Source organism: Rhineura floridana, chromosome 11 (genome assembly GCF_030035675.1).
Source record: "Rhineura floridana isolate rRhiFlo1 chromosome 11, rRhiFlo1.hap2, whole genome shotgun sequence".
Classification (NCBI taxonomy): domain Eukaryota; kingdom Metazoa; phylum Chordata; class Lepidosauria; order Squamata; family Rhineuridae; genus Rhineura; species Rhineura floridana.
Window position 1 is genome coordinate 7,551,169 of NC_084490.1, and position 21,425 is coordinate 7,572,593.

A 21,425-nucleotide genomic window follows, 5' to 3' on the forward strand; every position below is an offset into this window, starting at 1 on the left:
TGACTCTCCCTTTCAATACAACTGAATAATGCAAAAAGGAAGGGACTCAAATATTGATTTAGGATCTTACTATTTATAGGGCTTGGAGATTAGTCAGCATATTTGTCCTACTTGCAATATGATCCTCTTTAGCTACACACACGCCTTCAGAGATTCCTGCTTGCAAGAATTCTATGTTTACAGTTCTAGATTTGCACACATGGAATGCTTTTAAGCAATGAACAGTGTGGGGCATCATGCATTTCTGGAGAAGGGCATAGACAAGATGAATGGTTACTGTGGTTCCATTGGCTGCACACAAGCCCATGAATGGATTATGCTTGGTTTTCAGGAAGAGGAGTTTTTGTACAGCATTTGAAAAGGGGTTTCTCAGTGTGTTAAAGCACAGTAATACATGGAGGAGTCTTCAGGCTTCATGTCATTCAGTTGCAGGAACTCCTGGTTTTTTGAGGTGTCCCTTCTGATAGAGATCCGATTTTTGAGAGCAGTGCTATAGTAAAGTTTTCCACTACTCCAGAGAGCTCCAGCCCACTCCAGTCCCTCTCCTGATGGCTGATGGAACCAGTTCACTCCGGAGCTTGTTAAAGAAAATCCAGACACTGTACAGATCAATTGTAATGTGTCTCCTGGCCTATGCACACCACCACCAGACTCAGCAAGGGTGATCTGTGACGATATATCTATTCATGGGGAAAGGTCATACAAACAAAAAATGTGTCGTTAGAAAACACACACAACTGGGGCATGTACATAAGGAAATGGGGATTTTTCTTACATGGTGGAAATAACATCAGGAAACTTATCAAGAGCATCAGTTCCATGACTTTAATCAAAGGCAACAACTCCCGGGACCCAAACTGGATCTGAATTACACTGAAGGACCTCGAATTCTCAGTCGTCTGCATGTGATTTCTATTTAATGAAGGGCACACCAGAAAGTCATTTGCATGATGCCATCAGTACTATTAATATAAGCAAATGAACAACTGAGACCTTATGCAGTAGGTGTGGTTGCCATGAAAAGAACAGCTATGTCACATCTCCACCTTGTGTCTGTGCAACAACTTCTAATGAAAGCAGATGTAGGATGTGTCATCATCAGAAGCTGATTTTTCCTTGACACCTGCAATCAGCAGCCAATGAAATGTAGGAGCACTTAAAAAAAAACTATGTAATTGCAAAGTTGTATGATTGTTATTCCACACACTCCCCCTTTCAATGCAACCCCACAATAATAAAAAGGACCTCAGATATTGATATAGCATTTTACCATTTATAGGGTTTGGGCATTGATTGGTCAACACGTTCATCGTACTTTCACCATGACCCCGTTTAGCTGCCTTTTTAGCTGCCCTAGTGTCAGAAGAAAAGCCATGTTTATTAAGCCAAGGAAATGGAAGGCAGCCATGCAGAAAAAGTAATCATATTTCATTTTTTAAAAAAGAATAGTCTAAGGCGGAGCTGAACTGCCTCCCCACAATTTCAAAGACAAATTTTCAGGCAAAGAAAGTTAACGTAATGATGGATGCTGCAGATTTGAGGAAACACAGAAAATGGTGGTGCAAGGGGGTGGACTTACTAAAGGTGTTGGTTGATACTCATCTGGGCATCCCTCTTTAGGTTCCCAGAAGTTCCCTGGAGGTTCCATGAAGGCTGTGGCACAGCAGCTGGGCAGGTCCATGTCTTTCCCTTTCACAACGTGGGTGGTGATTCAGTCTTTCTATCTCTCAGTCCCTCCAAACCTGTGTTAGCTGTGGAAGGAGAAGCATTCAGTCATAATATGGGTGTCTTGTTGCCCTTTCCCTTCCTTTCTCTCGCTCTCTCTCCATCTGTCCATCTATCTTATATATCCATCTATCTAATTTATCAGTCTATCCATCTATCTTGCCCTTCACCTTTTACTTTGGAGATTCATATTGAAACATCTTGGAGTTCCCTGCTTGCAACTATTCTGACTGCAATTCTAGACTTTGTACAAAAGGAATTCTGTTGAAAAATGAATGGTGTGGAGCAGTGTATCATGCATTTGTGCTTGAGGAAACAGAATGAACGATGGCCTTGTTCCCATCTGTTGCACACAAACCCATGAATGACTAATTTCTGGTTTTCAAGGAGGAGGAGTTTTTGCACTGTCTCTGAGAAGCATTTCCTTGATGTGTATCTTGCACAGTAATAGATGGCAGTGTCTTCAGGCTTCAGGCCACTCCGTTGCAGGAACACTTGACATTTTGAGATGTCTCTTGTGATGGTGATCCGGTTTTGGAGAGCAGGATTATAGGAAGTGCTTCCATCATACCCGATACCTCCAGCCCACTCCAGTCCCTTTTCTGGCAGTTGATGGACCCAGTTCACTCCGTAGCTTGTTAAAGAAAACCCAGTCACTGTACAGGTCAGTTGTAACGTCTCTCCTGGCCTCTTGATGCCCTCATTAGGCTCAGTAAGAGTAATCTGGGAAGAAATGCCTATTCATGGGAAAGGACATAAAAAGAAAAATCTGCCGTTAGAAATCACATAGAAAAATCATTGGCTCATGTATGAACACAGAAATGGGGATTTTTCTTACATGCTGGAAATAGAATTAGGGAAATGATCGAGAGCTTCAGTTCCATGACTTTCAATGAGGACAACAGCTCCTAGGACCTGAAGTGGATCTGAATTACATCAAGGAGCTCAAATTCTGAATCATCTACATCTGCTTCTCGTTATTGAAGGCCTCACATGGAAGTCATTTGCATAATACTATAAGTGCTAACGATATAAGAGATGAGCAGATGCACAACTGAGACCTTAGGCAGTTAAGAGTGGTTGCAATGAAAAGAACAGCTAGGGAAAGGAAACTTACAATGTGGGGTCAACATATAGGCAAGCAGCTTCCAATGGAAAAAGAACAAAATCCCCAAACTGCTATGTAATTGTGAAGTTATATGATTGTTATTCCACTGACTCTCACTTTCAGTGAAAACACAATTACCCCCCCCGTCTATTACATCTTTCAGTTTCCGTCTATCTAAAATCAATGTTCAAAATTAATTCCATGTTGTTATGCAGGATTACAGATTTTAGAATAAAGATCTTGAATCAAAGAAATCTGTAACAGAGTCGGAGTCCCCACGAGGTTTAAAAGCTTTATAATGGCAGGAAGCTTTGCCGAGTCCCCAACCAAGACCTTAGCAGCTTATCCATCTGTAACCCTGCAGGAACTGCCTGCTTGTTGGCTCCACTGTGGGTATTTGTAAAGGCTCAGATCCACTTTCCATCACTGTGTCATCTTGCACAGTAATACACAGCAGTGTCTTCGGCTTTCAGGGCAGTCATATGTAGATAAATAAGCTTTTTGGAACTATCTGTGGAAGTTGTGAATCGGCCTTTAACAGAATCTCCATAGTTTGTGGTGCCCCCATTAATCCTTGACACCCATTCGAGCCCCTTTCCAAGTGTCTGACGGACCCAGCTCATCCAGTAGCTGTCTATATTGAAGCCAGATGCTGTATATGTCAGTCGAAGGGATTCCCCCGGCCTTTTCAGGTCTCCTCCAGATTCTGCTAGAGAAATGTCTGACAGGACACCTACAAAGAGAGAGAAACATTCCTGAATATGTTCTCAGCAAGCCTGAATAATGGCCTTGCCACCAGAGGGAAGAAATACCTTTGAAAGCTGAGAGACTGAAGAGGAGATAAATGCAAAGAACCATTTCTATCGGATGGTTTGGAGAGAAAGGCTTTGCAGGTTGGGCTGGTGATTTCTAGGGAGCTATGGCTATCTCTGCAGGAGGGGTGGAAGTTTAAAGACCGAACTGCCTCACTATTTGCATATCATCCTCTATAAGGCACCATCTGTCCATAAACAACCTCCAACGTATTTGGTATGAAATGGTTCATACTGGGGAATGCACTGTTTAAGGTAGGGATCCTTAACGAGCTCACAGTTTGGCTGTGTCCACACTAGAGCATTAATGCATAGGTCACTTGGTGTTTCTGTGCGCACATTCACGTGCCTTTGTCCACACATGAGCACTTTCAGTTTTATGCCTCCAAAATCCCATCTACACTAGTGGGCAGTGTTTGATTAGAATTATTCTTGCTGTGTTTTGTCCCCTACCCTCAATTGGTACCTCCCTGCCCATCATCTGTTCCAAAAACCAGAGATCCATTGTGCAAACATAAAATTTAATTTTGTTTTTAATTTTGAAACGAAGGTTTTCCCATTTAAAATACTGTGCATGTGTGTCACTCCAAGCCGGGAAGCCTGAGATCTGTTGTGAAGATGCAAGCATGTATTTGCACATACAGCTCCAAGCCAGGTAAGGGTTTGGAGTCACTCACATGAAATGTTTCCACTTCCAGTGTGGTGTAGTAGTTAGAGTGTTGGACTACAACCTGGGAGACCAGGGTATGAATCCCCACACAGTCATGAAGCTCACTGGGTGACCTTGGGCCAGTCACTGCCTCTCAGCCTCAGAGGAAGGCAATGGTGAAATCACCGCTGAATACCACTTACCATGAAAACCCTATTCGGAATCGACTTGAAGGCAGTCCATTTCCATTTTCCTCGCCATTTACTTTCCCATCTCCTGCGCCTGTAAAGACACATTTTCTTTTCAATATAGCTGTTTTGTCCAAGAGCAGTTGTGCACAAAAGAGCTGTCTTAGAAAGACAGTGTCTTCAAGTGTCAGGCCACTCAGTTGCAGAAACACCTGACTTTGTGAGGTGTCTCTTGTGAGGTCTTGTGAGGTCTTTCCTGCCACCGCATTAGTGGAACGCCGGAATGCGAAGTGCCGGTAAGCGGGGCCCTACTGTATAGCATTTGAATGGCAATTTATTGTTGCAAAACAGACCTGTGGGGCACCATGTATTTGTGGTGGAAGAAAGTGACAAGATGAAAAAGTAACTTTGTTGCCAGCTGTTCAACACAAACCCAGGAGTGACTCATGCTTGGTTTTCAGGAAGAGGAGATTTTGCACTGCCTTTCAACAGCTTTTCCTCACTGTGTGTCTCTTGCACAGAAATACATGGCAGTGTCTTCAAGCGTCAGGCCACTCAGTTGCAGGGACACCTGATTTTGTGAGGTGTCTCTTGTGATGCTGATCCGGCTTTGTAGAGCAGGGTTATAGTTTGTGCCTCCACCACTCCACATAACTCCAGCCCACTCCAGTCCCATTTCTGGCGCTTGACGGACCCAGCTCACTGCGTTGCTTGTTAAAGAAAACCCAGTCACAGTACAGGTCAGTTGTAATGTCTCTCCTGGGCTCTTTACACCACCACCAGACTCAGTTAGGGTAATCTGCGAGGAAATATCTATATTCAAGGAAAAAGAACATGGAAAGACAAAATTGTACCATGCAGAACAACACAGAAAACAATTGAATTATCTACAGCAGAAGGAAATGGGTATTATTCTTACATGTTGGAAAGAACATGAGGAAAATTATCAAGAGCTTCAGTTCCATGATTGATGGCATCGCCTCACAGGACCTGAAGTGGATCTGAATCATATCAAGAACCTCAAATTCTTCATCCTCTGCGTCTGACTTCTTTTTAATGAAGGCCCCACCAGAAAGTCATTTGCATGATGCCAATCAGTGCTACCAATATAAGTGATGAGCAGAAGCAGGGACCTTATGCAGTGGGTGTGGTGTTGCCGGAAAAGAACAACAAGCCCACATCACCTCCATGAGTCTCCCTACTAACATTTCAAGAACGGAAATATCCAATGTGCTGTGAACACAAGATAATATTTCTGTTGGTACTGCAAACAGTGGCCAGTGAAATTCAGCACGTTCAGAGTGTTAAGTAATTGTGAAATTACATTATTGTTATTTCTCTGTCCCCTGAGAAAGATAGCTTGTCCTCAGTGTGTGTATCTTGCACAATAATACATGGCAGTGTCTTCAAGCGTCAGGCCACTCAGTTGCAGAAACACCTGACTTTGTGAGGTGTCTCTTGTGATGCTGATCCAGCTTTGTAGAGCAGGGTTTTATATTCTATATGCAGGGGGGAGGAACATGGAAAGACAAAAACCTACTGTGAGGAATATTTCTATGGATACTGCAAACAGCAGCCAACGATATGCAGCACTTTCAAAATTCCCCAACGTGCTTTATAATTGTGATGTTACATTATTTACATTACATCACTGTTATTCGTTTTGCAACAGCAGCCAATGAAATGCAGAAATAAAATTCTACAAAGTGCTATGTAAACTGTAATCGTAATTGTGCTATGACCTTATTGTTATTCTGCTGATTCTCCCTCATCATCCTTTCCTCCTCCCTCATTATCCTGTTTTTGTTCCTACTCCAAAAGAAAAGAAAAAAGTTCAAAAACCCTGTTGAACAAAATTGCCCTGCACACATATTTTGCACTTAGAGGCAGGAATATCATTGTTGACATTCCTCAGCTTCCATTCTGCAGCTTTTCAACCTGACTGCTTTTTATGTCAGGGCATTTAATGGGAGAGTATAATGGTGGATATTGAAGGAAGCAGCAGAGATGGCCACTGTGGGTGTGGGGTTTCTTGGAAAAGCAGCAGGAAACTTGAAATTTTGTCAGCATAACATTTCAGATCAATTCTGTAGTCGCCATTGAAACATTGACACTTGACTATATCGTTAGAAAGATGTCCCAGCATGGACACCGCCATACTGATGTGGAAGGGCAACCCTTAATGGAAGGAGGATGGGGTGGGGGGAATGGTAGGAGAAACCTAATTTGCAGTGCCTGAGGAATTCAGTCTTGGATCTGCAGCTCTCAACTTAGTGTATGGAAGAGAAATTCATTTTTGAGGGATTTTGCATGCCTCAGCAGATCAAATACACCAATATATATGTCTAAATACATATTTTGAGATAAAATATGCATGTAAATACATGTTAAAATATTTAAAATGCAATGCATTTTAAAGGATTAATGTGGGAATGGAATGCAATTATTGGATTAAAAAATGCATAAGTCTAATGGACTGGAAATGGACACATTTGTTCATCCATAAACATGCATTTATTTAAAGGGTTACATTCTTCATCTGTTAAAAATAGTTTCTCCATCTAAAAGAGAGATATTCAGCATCTTCTTCCTGTGGCAAGGTTAGCGTTCTCTTTCTATTTTCTCTTCCAGATGTGGTTTCTAGTACAAGATCCTTTGCTCAGTTGCCCAATATGATGGAACATGAGCGCCACCACCAGGAAATTCTTTATTGTTCCTACACTGCATAATGTTTTTAACCTGACCCCAGATGGGATTCCATTCACTGTGTGTCTCTAGCACAGTAATACATGGCCTTATCCTCCTCTCCTGAGCCAGTGTGGTGTAGTGGTTAGAGTGTGGGACTACGACCTGGGAGACCAGGGTTTGAATCCCCACACAGCCATGAGCTCACTGGGTGACCTTGGGCTAGTCACTGCCTCTCAGCCTCAGAGGAAAGCAATGGTAACCCACCTCTGAATACCACTTACCATGAAAACCCTATTCATAGGGTCACCATAAGTCGGGATTGACTTGAAGGCAGTCCATTTCCATTTCATCCTCCACTCCCAGGCTATTCATCTGTAAGCAGAAGCTGGAGCTGTGTTTGGAGGCTGTGAATCTCCCTTGGATTGTGGAAGAATAAGCTTCGTGTCCACGTTTCCAGCAGCTAACCAGCCTCTCCAATGTCATCCCAGGCACCTGTCTCAACCAAACCATATAATGGTCTCCAGTATCAAAACCATTCACGGTGCATTTGAACTTGATTGATTCTCCGGGCCTCTTGGTTTCTGGACTTGACTGAGTGAGAGTAAACTGAGAACAGGCTCCTGAAATAGGGAATGAAAGGAAACATTTTTTTAAAAAAAATACTTATTCCTGACAATGAGCCAGTTGCCATATTCAACTGCCAAAGCACACATTCCAGAACTGTTTGGTAAGTTGTAGCCTTCCTTTAAGATCTATAAAGAAAAATACCTCTCAAAGCTGACCGAAGGAAAAGCAAATGTAGTCAAGACATTATACTGTTCTCTGACTGTGTCTCCAGTCTTCCCTTTTCAGAGGCCTTCTCCAGAAGAAAAAGGAAAGGCAAGGGCTATGTCATGAGGTGAATCTACAGCAGAAAGGAACTTTATTGGGTATTCTCTGCCCCTCTTTGTATGACCTGTTCCATTTAAGAGGCAAATCTTCCCACTCTCTCTCAACACAATGAGACAGAAGGAAAGTTCACAAATTTTCCTGAACAAGACTTAATGTCACTTTTTAAAGTGGCCTTATTTTCCCTGGTTGAATCAGTTCTGCACACAGGAGTTAAGAACAGAAGGAAAACATTGAAAAGTTGGTGTGTTTAGGCTGTAGAAGAAAAGGGGGGACATGATAGCACCTCCCTGAAGGGTCATCAGAGAGAGGAGGGCAGAGACTTCTTCTCTTCTGCCTCTGAGGACAGGACTAGATCAAATGGACTGAAATTACAGGACGGTCAATTTCAGCTGAACATTACATGAGACTTCTCAATAGAAAGAGTAGTTCAGCAATGGAACCAATAGTTACAAAGAGTGGTGGTGGCTCTCCCTCACTGGAGGTCTTCAAGCAGAGCCTGGGAACCATCTGTCTCTGACTCCCCTGCATCAAGCAAGGAAACAGATTAGAAATTGCCAATCTTTTGGCACTCAAGGGCACATTTGCAAGCTGGAGAAACTATTGTGGGTATCATGTGTGTGTGCATGTGTGCACATGTGCACAGACACACACACACATTACAATCGTGCACCCACCACCACTACTTAATGGTGCACACACAAAAACCCACACACACACCCTAGATATGTAATGTAGGAAATACCTGAGATGTGTTCAGAGCTGAGATGTGTGTGTGGAGGGTGGTGGGGTTAAGGGTAACAATATCCCTCTGAACCCAAGCCAGATACAAACTGAGTTTGATGTATTCTAGACCTCCAGCATCACATACAGTTTGGTCTTAAGCTTGAGTGTGAATAGGGCCTTTGTAGGTGATTCACTATAAAATATCATGAGGATCCCTGCTTACTATTATGTTTGCCATTACAGTAAGGCCCCACTTATACGATGGGTTAGGGACCAGGCCCCCGCCGTAAAGCAGAAATTGCTGTAAAGCGGGACCCATAGACAATGATGGGACCGTCGCGCAAAAATGACACGAAAATGTCATAAAATGTTGCAAAATTGCTAAATCGGCTTTAAAAGGGGGAATTTCCTGCCGCCGCATTAGTGGAACGCCGGAATGCGAAGTGCCGGTAAGCGGGGCCCTACTGTATAGCATTTGAATGGCAATTTATTGTTGCAAAACAGACCTGTGGGGCACCATGTATTTGTGGTGGAAGAAAGTGACAAGATGAAAAAGTAACTTTGTTGCCAGCTGTTCAACACAAACCCAGGAGTGACTCATGCTTGGTTTTCAGGAAGAGGAGATTTTGCACTGCCTTTCAACAGCTTTTCCTCACTGTGTGTCTCTTGCACAGAAATACATGGCAGTGTCTTCAAGCGTCAGGCCACTCAGTTGCAGGGACACCTGATTTTGTGAGGTGTCTCTTGTGATGCTGATCCGGCTTTGTAGAGCAGGGTTATAGTTTGTGCCTCCACCACTCCACATAACTCCAGCCCACTCCAGTCCCTTTCCTGGTGGCTGACAGAACCAGTGCATGTGGTAGCTTGTTAAAGAAAACCCAGTCACCGTACAGGTCAGTTGTAATGTCTCTCCTGGTCTCTTTACTCCACCACCAGCCTCAGAAAGGGTAATTTGTGATGAAATATCTATATTCAGGGGAAAAGAACACGGAAAGACAAAATTGTACCATGCAGAACAACACAGAAAACAATTGAATTATCTACAGCAGAAGGAAATGGGTATTGTCCTTACATGTTGGAAAGAACATGAGGAAAATTATCAAGAGCTTCAGTTCCATGATTGATGGCATTGCCTCACAGGACCTGAAGTGGATCTGAATTATATCAAAGACCTCAAATTCTGCATCCTCTGCATCTGACTTCTTTTTAATGAAGGCCCCACCAGAAAGTTATTTGCATGATGCCAATCAGCGCTACCAATAAAAGTGAGGCACAGAGACCTTATGCGGTAGGTGTACTGTTGCCGGAAAAGAACAACAAGCCCACATATCCTCTATGTGTCTGCCTAGTAACATCTCAAGAAAGCAAATGTTCAACGTGCTGTGAACACAAGATAATATTTATATGGGTACAGCAAAGAGCAGCCAATGATATGCAGCATGTTCAAAACACCCCAAAGTCCGATGTAATTGTGGAGGTACATTACTGCTATTCAGCTGAACCTCCCTCCCTCACCATCCTCTCCCCCCATTATACGGTTGTTTGCTCCTATTAAAAAAAAGTTCAAAAATCCTGTTGAAAAAAATTGCCCTGCACACGTATTTTGCTTTTAGGGGTGGGGATGTCATTGCTGACATTCCTCAACTTCCATTTTGCAACTTTTCAACCTGTCTCCTTTTTTTGACAGGGCATTTCACCAGACAGTGAAATGGTGGATATTGAGGGAAGCAGCAGAGATGGCCACGGCGGCTATGGAGTTTTTTGGAAAAGCAGCAGGATATTTAAATTTTTCTCAGCATAACATTTTGTATCAACTCTGTAGTAGCCATTGAAATATTGACACTTAAATATATCGTTAGAAAGATGTCCCAGCGTGGACACCGCCATACTGATGTGGAAGAGCAACCTTTAATGGAAGGAGGATTGCTCATCTGGGGTGGGGGAAATGGCATGAGAAACTTAATTTGCAGTACCTTAGAATTCAGTCTTGGATCTGCAGCTCTCAGCTTAATGTATGGATCAGATTTTCATTTTCCAGGAGATTCTGCAGGCCTCAGCAAAATATACTTTTAAATACATATTTTTGAGATCAATTCTGCATGTTCATATGCATTGGAATATATAAAATATATTGCATTTTGAAAGGATTAATGTGAGATTGGAATGAAATTAATGGAATGTATAAAAATAATGAGTAAGTCACATGGACTAGAAACTGACACGTTTGTTCATCCGTAAACATGCAGTTATTTAAAGGGTTACATTCTTCATCCATTAAAAATAGCTTCTCCATCTCAAAGAGAGATCTTCAACATCTGCTTCCTGTGGCAAGATTAGATTTCTCTTTCTTTTTTCTCTTCTACATGTGGTTTCTAATACAAGACCTGACACCAGACAGGCTTCCAATTGCTATGTGTCTCTAGCACAGTAATACATAGCCGTATTGTCCACTCTCAGACTGTTCATTTGCAGGTAGAAGCTGGAACTGTCTTTGGATACTGTAAATCTCCCTTGGATTGTGTAGGAATGATCTTCGTGCCTGGGTTTCCAGGAGCTAACCAGCCACTCCAGTCGGGTACTCTCTGAACCTCTTTGCATATCTAACCCCATTTAAGAGGCAATCACTCATAACATAATGAGGCAGAAGGCACGTATGAGCATCCACCTGAACATGCAAAGGCTTCCTATCAGCAGTGTCAAGGGGAAGGGATGCTTACAATACCCACCCCAAACATCCTCACACATGCCATGGCTCACCTCAGTCTCCAGCTTTCTCTCATTGCTTGGGGAAGATCTGTAGGAGTATATTCACATTGACTTGACCAGTGTCCAGAATCCTGTAAAAGAGGCTTGATAAACAGAAAAACAACACCCTGATAAATTTGGGTTCCAAATTGCACAGAGGAGTCTACTCACATTGATGCAAATGTGAGCAGAAGCTCTGAGAAGACTTTCCCCTTGAAACATGGGAAAGGCCTGGATCTGACAAGACATGGGGCATGATGCATGCAAATATATTGGGAGGCTTGTGTCCATATCTCTGTCTCCACAGAAAAGTTAAGCCTGCAGATTTTCCTTACCAGAATTCCGGACCATGCCTAGCGTAGTCTGATAGACAGAGAATAGGACTTGGAAAGAAAGTTATGCCCATGGACTTACCCTGGATTAGTCAATTTATTACTTTGCTATATGAGAAATGAACTTCATGGTAACTTACCTTAAAGACGTAAGTGGAGAACAGGACTTTTTCTATGTTAAAGTGTAACTCATGTTTTTTAAGTAAATATTTAACTAGTTGGAAATGATCTTCTGACTCAACTACTTTATTTGCGGTCATAGACCCGTCCTGATACAGGCATATAATACAGACAGATAAAAAGGAAAATAAAAACAATAAAAAGGATAAGGTCAGTACATTTGTCTATGGGAATTTTGGTGTAAATATACGTACAAGGAATAAATTAGCTGGATGACATTTCAGTACGTAATATTTGCACAGCATATATAAATTTAGCTACCCTAATAGTAATTGCTCTATTTGTTCCTGATAAGAGAAAACGGACCACATTGTCCGGGGCCAAGGAAGAAATGCTTTCCATTAAGGTAGATAGAAACTTGCCTCGTATGTGTTCATATATCGGGCAATTAGTCAAAACATGGGTGAGTGTTTCGATTTTACCCTTCCCACAGGGGCACGAACGGTGTTCGCAGGGAATTCCTTGGTACCTCCCTGTCAGTAATACAGAGTGAAGAGAGTTAAATCTAGCCTTTGTAAATGCCAGACATAGACTTGGGACCGTAAGAAAGTCCAAATAAGGGGCGTAAATAAAAGGCTCAAGCTTTAATTTAAAATGGATTGGGGAGCATGTTTTTGTAGCCATCGAAACGGCAATTTGTAGGTCTATGTCTTTAAGACGCGACCGTATTGCAAATTTAGCCGAGGTAAGGTTTTGTAATGGTAGATGTTCTGCTGAAAGGCCTATCGAGGAGAGCTTGGACTTAAATTTTATATTCCAGCTTGAAGTAAATATATCTCTCCAAAGATAGATTAAGTAGCCCGGAGGTTGTTCGTAAAATAATCTGGCCCAATAATTAGTGGCCGTCAGCCACGCGTGGCATTCGATGGAAAGGAGACCACATTCTAATCTTAGGGCTGCCGCCGGAGCGCATCTTAATGCCCCCAATATTCTGCGTAAGAATAGGGAAAGGACAGCTTCAACTGATGAATTGAAAGCATGAATCCATAATGGTACACCAAAAAGTAGCTGTGGGATAATTTTTGCTTGAAACACCTGGATTGCTGCAGGCACGTAGTGTCCCCCTTTGTAGAAAAAAAAACGGAGAACATTTTTTACAGTATTACGGGCCTTCCAAACAGCGACCCGAATGTGGGTGGCCCAGTTTAACGTTGAATGGAAGGTGATGCCGAGATATTTGTACTGTGACACCAAATCTATTTGCTGTCCGTTAACTGTCCATGTGCCAGATATTTTGCATTTGGAAAATACTAAAATTTTTGTTTTAGAGTAGTTAATAGTTAGCTGGTTTTGAACGCAATAGGCCATAAATGCTCGCAGTAGTCGCTTTAGTCCCACCTTAGAAAGAGAAAGGAGGGCAGCGTCGTCCGCATACAGAAGCAGAGGACAAGGTTGTACATCGATTTTGGGCGGGTGGTAGTCCCTGGATAAACAGCTTGAGTTTAGATCATTTTGATATAGATTAAACAAAAGGGGGGCTAAGGTGCATCCCTGTCTTACTCCCTTCTTGGTAGGGATTGGGTTTGTTAAGCCTCCTTCGCGACCGCATCGGACCCGAAGTGACGTATTTTGATGAAGGTTATAGATTAGAAAAAGTAACCTCTTGTCAATTGTGGATTTAACTAATTTACTCCATAGTCGATCTCTTGGGATAGAGTCGAATGCAGATTTTAAGTCTACGAATGCGACATACAAACCGTTTCCCCTAAAGCTCATATATTTTTCTGCTAAAAATTCAGCAGAAGGCAGTGGTCAAGGACCGAGCTTCCTTTTCTGAACCTGGCCTGTTCCCCTCCTAGTATGTTTTCTTCCTCCATCCATGTGTGTAATTTTAATTTTAAATAGGACGCATATAGCTTGCCAAGTACAGATAATAAACTAATCGGCCTGTAGTTTGAGGGGTCCTCTCTATCTCCTTTTTTATAGATTGGAACTACTATTGATTCCCGCCAATCTTCTGGAAAATGGCCAGTTATATTAATTTTGGCTAGCAGAGGGGCCCACCAGTCCGGAAAGTTTTTCAGCAATTCAGGTGGAATATTATCCGGACCAGAGGCCTTAGCAGATTTTATCCCTGCTATTAAGTCGGTTATTTCCCTCTGAGTGACCGGGGGCCATTGGGGAAGATTGGAGAAATCCAAAAGGGGGATAGAATATGGGGAGTTGTATCGAGCTTCCTCGTAAAGTTCTGAGAAATATCTTTCCCATTTTAGGGGTGGGATGTTGCATAAGGTATAGGGGTTAGATCTCATTGCGTTGGAAATGATTGACCAAAAGTTGTTAGAGTTTTTGGTCCTAGCAGCACAAATTAGAGCCTTCCAATCCTCCTGTACGGCCTGTCTCTTTTTGCTAGCCAACGTATTCTTATAGTTTCTTTTGATGTCATAATATTCGGGAGGCAAGAGGTTGGAATTTTGATACCAATATTGCAAATAAACTGACCTTAGCTGTCGTTTAAGGGCTAAACAGTCGCCGTCAAACCATCTGGGTTTCGTTGTAAGATGTGATCTGGCTCTAGCTGGGTTAGGTAAGAGAATAGAGTTTAAGTATGAAATTAAATGGCCATACTCGATGAAGAGGGAAGATGAATTATCATCCTTCATTAATTGCTCACGGACATTTACGGCCCACGGGGTGTTTAGAGCAGTTGCAATCTTTGAACCCAGTGATGCAGTCCACAACATCTTTTTATGTGTAAGGTGTGTGTCGTGTAGAGGTGGATTATACACGGAGAGTAAATGAAGTTGCTCTGAGAGATGGCATAAAAAAGTGATAGGTAAGTGATCACTATTTTGTCTAAATCCAACCGCGAAAGCAGTTATTGATTTCAGGAGTTGTTTTGAGATTAGAACATAATCGATCACACTGCTTCCACGGTTGGAGATGTAAGTGAATTCCCCACTGTTCTCTAGATGGGTAAGGCCATTTAGCATTATCAAATCATGATTACCCACTAACCGAGTTAGGCATATTCCCCCGTAATTAACCTTAGTGTCTTTCGATAATCTATCAGCAGCGGGAGTATAGCGTCCGATTTCTTCGTCTCGCCACATCTTGGAAGAAAATAGGGAGTCTGTATTAGATCCAGTTCTGGCGTTGAAATCTCCTGTTAGGATCAGATTCGCTCTAGGGAATGCATCTTCAAAGTTTGTTAAATAGTTGTCAAGAACCTGCCATAGTGTTTTCGTATAATTCCTCGAAGTTGAAGGGGAAATGTAAACATTGATGATCAGAATGGATGTTGTATTACACTTCAGGAGAACTGCCATTGCAATATTTTCTAAGGGATGAAGTTTGCTATGTTGGATCATTAACGAGGTGGAAATCAGGAGTGCCAGTCCCCCTTTTGCTCTACCTTTGTTGTTACCTGAAGATGTTGCTGGAAGATGGTAAGAGGCGCATCCATTCAAAATAGGAGTGGAGTTGGACCAGGTCTCTTGAAGGGTTATTACATCATGTTTGCGTAAATAAGCGAGCAAATCTGGATCATTTTGTTTTGTTTTCCATCCAGCTATATTCCAGGAGAGTATGTGAAATACATCGTTTTTTATGGAGGAGGCCTTAATATATAGGGGAGATGGTATCTGAGTGATGGATTCTGGGCTTTGACCACAGTTTATAGCGGACTTTTGATATCAATTTGCTCTCAGCATATGATTAGAGGCTCCTGCGTCATCGTCAGATAATTCTCCAAGCATAGTAGGGCGTTTAAGATTTATATTCAAATGGGGGGGGTATTTTGTTGAGATGGAGAGCCTAGTTCTTCAGGGTATAAAAATCTGGCATTGTCCCATTCATCTCCTACCATAATTGACATAGATTACTTTGGCTTTGCTCTTTTTTTTGGAAACCAGAGAGGGGCTCCTCAGCTCTGATATGAATGTTAAAGACAACTCCTCTCCAGAAGACAAGGAATCCCTGGTCATCTTTGACTTATCCGCCACAAGTGCAGTTGTTTTAAGGCAGTGAATCAGTTGATATAACTTGTTAGTAAGTATCGTCCGCTCGGTTTCAGGTAGTTGGGAGTACAGCTCTGTAAGCTGTATCTCCTCAGGTTCCAGTTCCTTCATATAAGTTGGCAGCAGTTTGAGTTTTTCGTTAGTATAGTGATGCCCTAACGTCGTATCTGAAGCTGTTTGTGTGAGATTTAGGTGTACATCATCTTCTGGATTGTTTGCAGACAACACAGGTTCATAAACAGCAACCAGCAGTCAAGGAGGGTCCGTATTAATATAGTATCTTTGTACTGTTATTCCCCTGTTCTTATTTAAGAGCTCTCTTGCTTGATAAATCTGATTGGCAATGTATTGAGAATGTAAAGTCACTATCAAGCGCCATTCAGTGTTGTTGGTGGAAATATTGGACATTGATTTAATATAGTTTGTGCGTGGGCCTACTTGTAATGTTTGCCCGAAGCACCCATCTAGAAAGGGGATACTCGGGTGATTTAAGCTGTTCCCACGCACTGTCCGTTTATAAGAGATTACCAGCTTGCTTGGTTGTAAAGCTAGATTCCGTAAGGTAGCGTATGGTTTAAATATGTCATAGTTGATGACATTACCAGTAACTACCAGGGGCTTCTGAGGCGTAAATAGTTCCTCCCCTACCTCGATAGTACGGTTGGTGTCACTGGATCTACTTCTTGAGTCAGCTGCTGATTCCATTTTTCCGAAGACGTGTTTGCCGAAGGTGGATGTTTGATGAACCTTAGGAGGGGTCTTCCTCCTTTGGGTTTCCAAGAGTTGAAACAGCGGTTTGAAGTTAAGTTTCTTTGTGTGTTTGGGTTTGGTATTCTTGATGTTTTTCGATTTTTTAACTTTCTTGGGTTCTTTATGTAGAGATGAGGTTTTCTTCGAAGGCTTAACGTTATTTTCAATAGTGTCACTAAAGAGTTTGTTAGTTGGGCTAGGGAGTATAACTTCAGCAGACTTAAGCACTTCCTGCTTTCCCATTAGCCGAGGCCCAATCGCCTGCACCAGAGTGGTGAGTAGGTTATTAGTTTCTAGTATGTAGGCTTTAACTAATTTTAATTCCTCCAGTAGCAGTGCATGACAATTCGGAAGTTGTGGATCAGGGGCTGCTATAAATGACTCTAAATTCTTTACACTTGCGGATGTTGATTTCTCCTTTAACGTTTGGTAAGAGTCAATGGTTAATATTTCCGAAGGAGGTCCCTCATATATTGAATGTAGGGAAGAGTTGAAGCCCGCATCCAATAATTCCTCCGCAAGGCTTTTAGCGGATGGGTTCATCAGACTGGAGTTGTCAGGGAAAACATGTTCGAGTGACCGCTCATGAGTCATTCCTGAAGATAAAATTGCTTTCTGAGTTGATTGTGTCTGGAACGATTGTTGTGATAAATTACATGGGGTTGAAAAATAGTTTGTAATTTTAGTTTGGCAATTACTTGATGGAATGTCACTTCCGGTTGATATTCCCATCTCTTGAAATTTCCTCCTAGTCATAGCTATATCCAGTTCCAAGGATTGAGTTTATACTTATTCAGTAAGAATTTATGTTGGCGTGTGCGTATAGAGATCATACAAGGAAGAAATCCAAGTGTCGCATAGAACAGTAAATAAGCCAGGCCAGGCAAGTTTCTTGTAAGAGTCTTTACTTGGCAAAAGACATTAGACACGGTTCTCTCCACAGACGACTATTCCCCCACACTGAGCTTTTGCAAGAATCCCTCCTTATCAGGCTTGCCAGCCAGCTGCTGACCTTGGCAACCTGGCGCTCTGTTCTTCCAGCTTAACCCTTCTGCTTCAGGTTTCACTCTGTCTGCTAAAAACCCTGTCTGTGAGTCTCACAGAATGCTTCACTGACCAACAATTTATTGCAGCTAATGGTCTATCTGCATGCCATTTACTGTTTAAAGCTTATTAATCAGAGTTTATGTCGGCAGCACTTCTGCCAGATTTATAGCTTTAAAGCTTTGACTCCCACGTATATAGCCGAGTTTCTGTTTTTAAAAGGTTATCTGCTTCGTGTCGTATGCTTCTCAAGCATTCCCATCTGTTTGCCAGATTATATTTCAAATTTTTAAAGACCTTAAACGTTAATTAAAACAAGATAAAATGAGCCGAGAGTAAAGATACGTCTTACTTCTCGCCGGAACCGGAAGTCGTCCCTGAAATGAGCTTCTGAAGGAAGGACTGCTCCTCAGTTGGAGACTTGAGTAACCTGGACAGCTCTGTAGAGGTGCTGTCACCGATTCACTCCAGTAGCAGCAGTCCTCTTACAGTCATGGACTGTGGCCAACAGGCAGGATAGGGCAACTGGTAGCTGGTTTCAGTGGAAATCACAGCAGTTTTTCCCAGTGCCACAGCAGCAGGCGTCACACGGCCAGTGAAGTGACTTCAGGCAGCCCTGCAGGTTGGAGTTGGGCTGGAGTCAGCTGAAGGCCAGAGCGGAAGGGATTTCTCCACTGCCTCTCTTGACCTATTTCCTGAGGCCAGGGTCTGACCTTGGCTGCAGTAGCAGAAGACATTAGCAGGTACTGTGTGAGCCTCTTTGCATATTCTACCCCATCAAAGAGACAAATCTTCCCACTCTCACCCAAGGCAATGAGAAAAAAGTGTGTTTAGGCATTGACCTAAAAATGTGAAGGCTCAAACTGTCACCAGCATGGCTTGGGGAGGTGCAGAAAAGCCCAACTCCAGAATCCTCACACATGCCATGTCCTGCCCTGTCGTGACCTTTCTGATGCTGCTTGGGAAGATCTTCAGGGGACCTATCCTCATATTTCCTTAAAAGTGGAGGCTGATTAAGCCAGGGCCCTTATTGTGCAGAGGCGTCTACTCACATTCAAGAAACACGAAGTCGAAGCTCCCAGAAGGCCTTTCTACTGCAACATGAGGAGGTTTGGGAGTTAAGGGTCAGGGTATGATCCATGCAAGCCATTGGGGCTGAGTTTTGTGTGTGCACCCCTCCCCATTGACACTCTGAGCCTTTGCAATTTCTGAACACACTTAGAGGGGTCGGCAGAGTGAACGGTGGGACCTGGAAAGAGTGTGATTGTACCCATGGACTTCCCCTGGATTAGTCTCACTTTGCTAGTTGTGAAATGGACTTCATGGTCACAGTGGAGAACAAACATAATGAGGAATTTTAGCTTGCATGGTAGGCTACATTCTACACCCCTCACACACACACCCTCTGTGCTCCAGCCAGGAAATCAAGTAGCAATTTCAGAGTTCAGTGGCATATTCCAGCCAGGAAAGCACAGACACAAACACACACACACACAGAGAGAGAGAGAGAGAGAGAGAGAGAGAGAGAGAGAAGGAGGACATGAAAGGGCTGGTGTTGGATGTGGCACTCGAAGGGAAGTGTGGTTGGGGAGGAGGCATGGCCTAGGGGGAGTCCCAAGGGAAGTTCTCCATCCATTGTCACTCATCTATGGTTATCAAAACAGGGTATTTATATTTAAAATAATGGTTGATGACATGCTTGTCTACTCACAACTAGTTTAGACTTGATACTCATATATTGCACGTGGTTCGGCTCTGGGATGCTGACAGGGCTGTTACACCAGAATTAAGGTTCGTTCCCGTGGTTGAGGTCCAATATCAAACAACGGAGACTCAGAATTGCCAACCAAGGCCTTTTATTAGCTATACGTTTGCAAAATGGAGAGCTCACATAGACTCATGTCATTTTGTGAGGTCTGAAGCTGTCATGATTCTACAAGCAGTTATACACTCTGAGTTGCAAGCAGTTGGCAATACATAGACATTCCAAAGGTGGGGGTTAGTCATGCTCTGTACTTTTGCACTGTGCACAAAGCTACAAGATAAGCAAACTGCAACCTCTGAATCATTCATTGTATTATTCCCAGTTTTGCTGACTTCTAGCAAACGGTCAATGACCTACTGTTGCCAACTTACCAAAGGTCATTGTCATTATTCTACATGTATTGTCAGCATTTCTATAGGTACAGGAAAACTTATATTTCTCAGTATAACAGTCCTCCCTCAAAAGCATTTAGGGCAGGGAAACCGTTAATTTCCTCTTGTGGAGAACCTTGAACCACCTATTGCCTTAAATGAAAAACTAACTTCCCTGGGTTTTCTAACACAGGAAGGTTTCACTGTCCTGAATGCTTTTTACATTAAGTCAGACCAGAAAACCTCATATGCGTGTGTGTATATTTGCATGTATGTTTTTAAGTAACACTAAAAACAACTAAGGCTCTTTCTAACGAACAATGGGATTCACTGTAGGTGCAGGAAATTTGCCAAAGAACAAGATAACAATTATGCAGAACATTTATGCTGTAGCTTTAGTTTTGTATCTTAATTTCTGCCCTTGTTACTCTTTGCACAAAATCTCATGGGAAAGCATAACCAGCCATACCATTAGGTGGGGGTGTGGGGTGGGAATTGTAGTTTAGCAGGCTCCATGGCCCTGCCTCGTAACAATCTCCCCCCGTTGGAAAGCATCTGTATATACTTATTCAGATATCTTTTCACACCTTAGACTTCTTAGTCTTGCCCTTGGCTCTAATGCTTACTTCCCTCTGGTATATCTGTGCCATTTGGGATCAGATCCATATTACAAGGGCCATTAAGACGAAGACCAGAATTATTTGAAACATCAAAATCATTATAAGAATTAAACCTTCTTTGGCGTCTTCACCCCAACCAAAGAGAGAATTCCACCATCTGTGTATCTCTATCTATAAGAAGTTATCTATAATGCAAGTGACTGTATAGCAATCATGTGCTATCTGACGTGTAGCTTGTTCTCCCATTTGTTTAACTGCTTCTAATTGTTTCTGTAACATAGGATGAGAAAGTAACTTCTGGAGATCAGCTAGGCCATAACCCAATGCAATGGGTTTGAGGTGTTGAAACAGATCTATTCTCTGGATGGTCCATACAGGGACTATAAATGAAAAATCACATCCTACTATTTCAATACCACAAAGCATCTATTGATATATCTTAGCATAGGTTGTATATAATACTTATCAATAACAACATAATCACAAAATGTTCTAAGGCACACACATCCATGTCCAGAATATACAATAGTTGAACTTGATTCATTTCTTAGCATAAAAGAGCCATAAGATACATTAATCATTTTGAGAGAAAAACAATCTTAATGGGATTCCAAACTATCATCTTGCATGCTTAATTATAGCCCACTGGTACAATTCCTGGGCATTACACTATTCCTAACCATTGTTCTGAAATAGCCAAATTCTATAGACCCCATCACGAGGGATTTAAAAGGCCAAAAACATCCCAAGAGCAAAACATTCTTAACACTTAAACTATGTAAGGAAAAACAGCCAATGGTTAAATAGTCACATAAAACACAATGCATAAATGATTACATTCAATATTACAATTGAAATAAAACAAGTATCATGGT

At 42.2% G+C, this 21,425-nt stretch overlaps 1 protein-coding gene and 2 gene segments (V, D, J or C); all 3 read right to left on the reverse strand.

Annotated features, from left to right (window-relative positions):
• Positions 1–598: 598 nt before the first annotated feature.
• LOC133366908 (uncharacterized) lies at positions 599–4,930 on the reverse strand. Its single transcript, XM_061590453.1, has 5 exons — positions 4,916–4,930; positions 4,498–4,790; positions 3,448–3,566; positions 1,580–2,462; positions 599–680 (listed from the first exon to the last, which is right to left on the reverse strand). The coding sequence occupies exons 1-4, from the start codon at positions 4,928–4,930 to the stop codon at positions 1,912–1,914; spliced, it is 978 nt and encodes a 325-aa protein (XP_061446437.1). The 3' UTR covers positions 599–680; positions 1,580–1,911.
• Positions 4,710–5,495, reverse strand: LOC133366224 (Ig heavy chain V region MC101-like). The segment is given in 2 exon segments: positions 4,710–5,295; positions 5,402–5,495. Coding segments are annotated over 2 exon segments (405 nt in total).
• A 2,039-nt stretch (positions 5,496–7,534) lies between these two features.
• Positions 7,535–9,951, reverse strand: LOC133366910 (Ig heavy chain V region MC101-like). The segment is given in 3 exon segments: positions 7,535–7,688; positions 9,441–9,750; positions 9,857–9,951. Coding segments are annotated over 3 exon segments (522 nt in total).
• Positions 9,952–21,425: the final 11,474 nt, after the last annotated feature.

Excerpts from the sequence above, each read along its gene's own strand:
- LOC133366908 (XM_061590453.1), bottom strand. Across the intron at positions 3,567-4,497 it reads TTCCGAATAGGGTTTTCATG|GTGTCCTGTCAGACATTTCT; the intron begins GTAAGTGGTATT and ends CTCTCTTTGTAG. Across the intron at positions 2,463-3,447 it reads ACAGCTACTGGATGAGCTGG|GCATTTCTTCCCAGATTACT; the intron begins GTCCGTCAGACA and ends TCCCATGAATAG.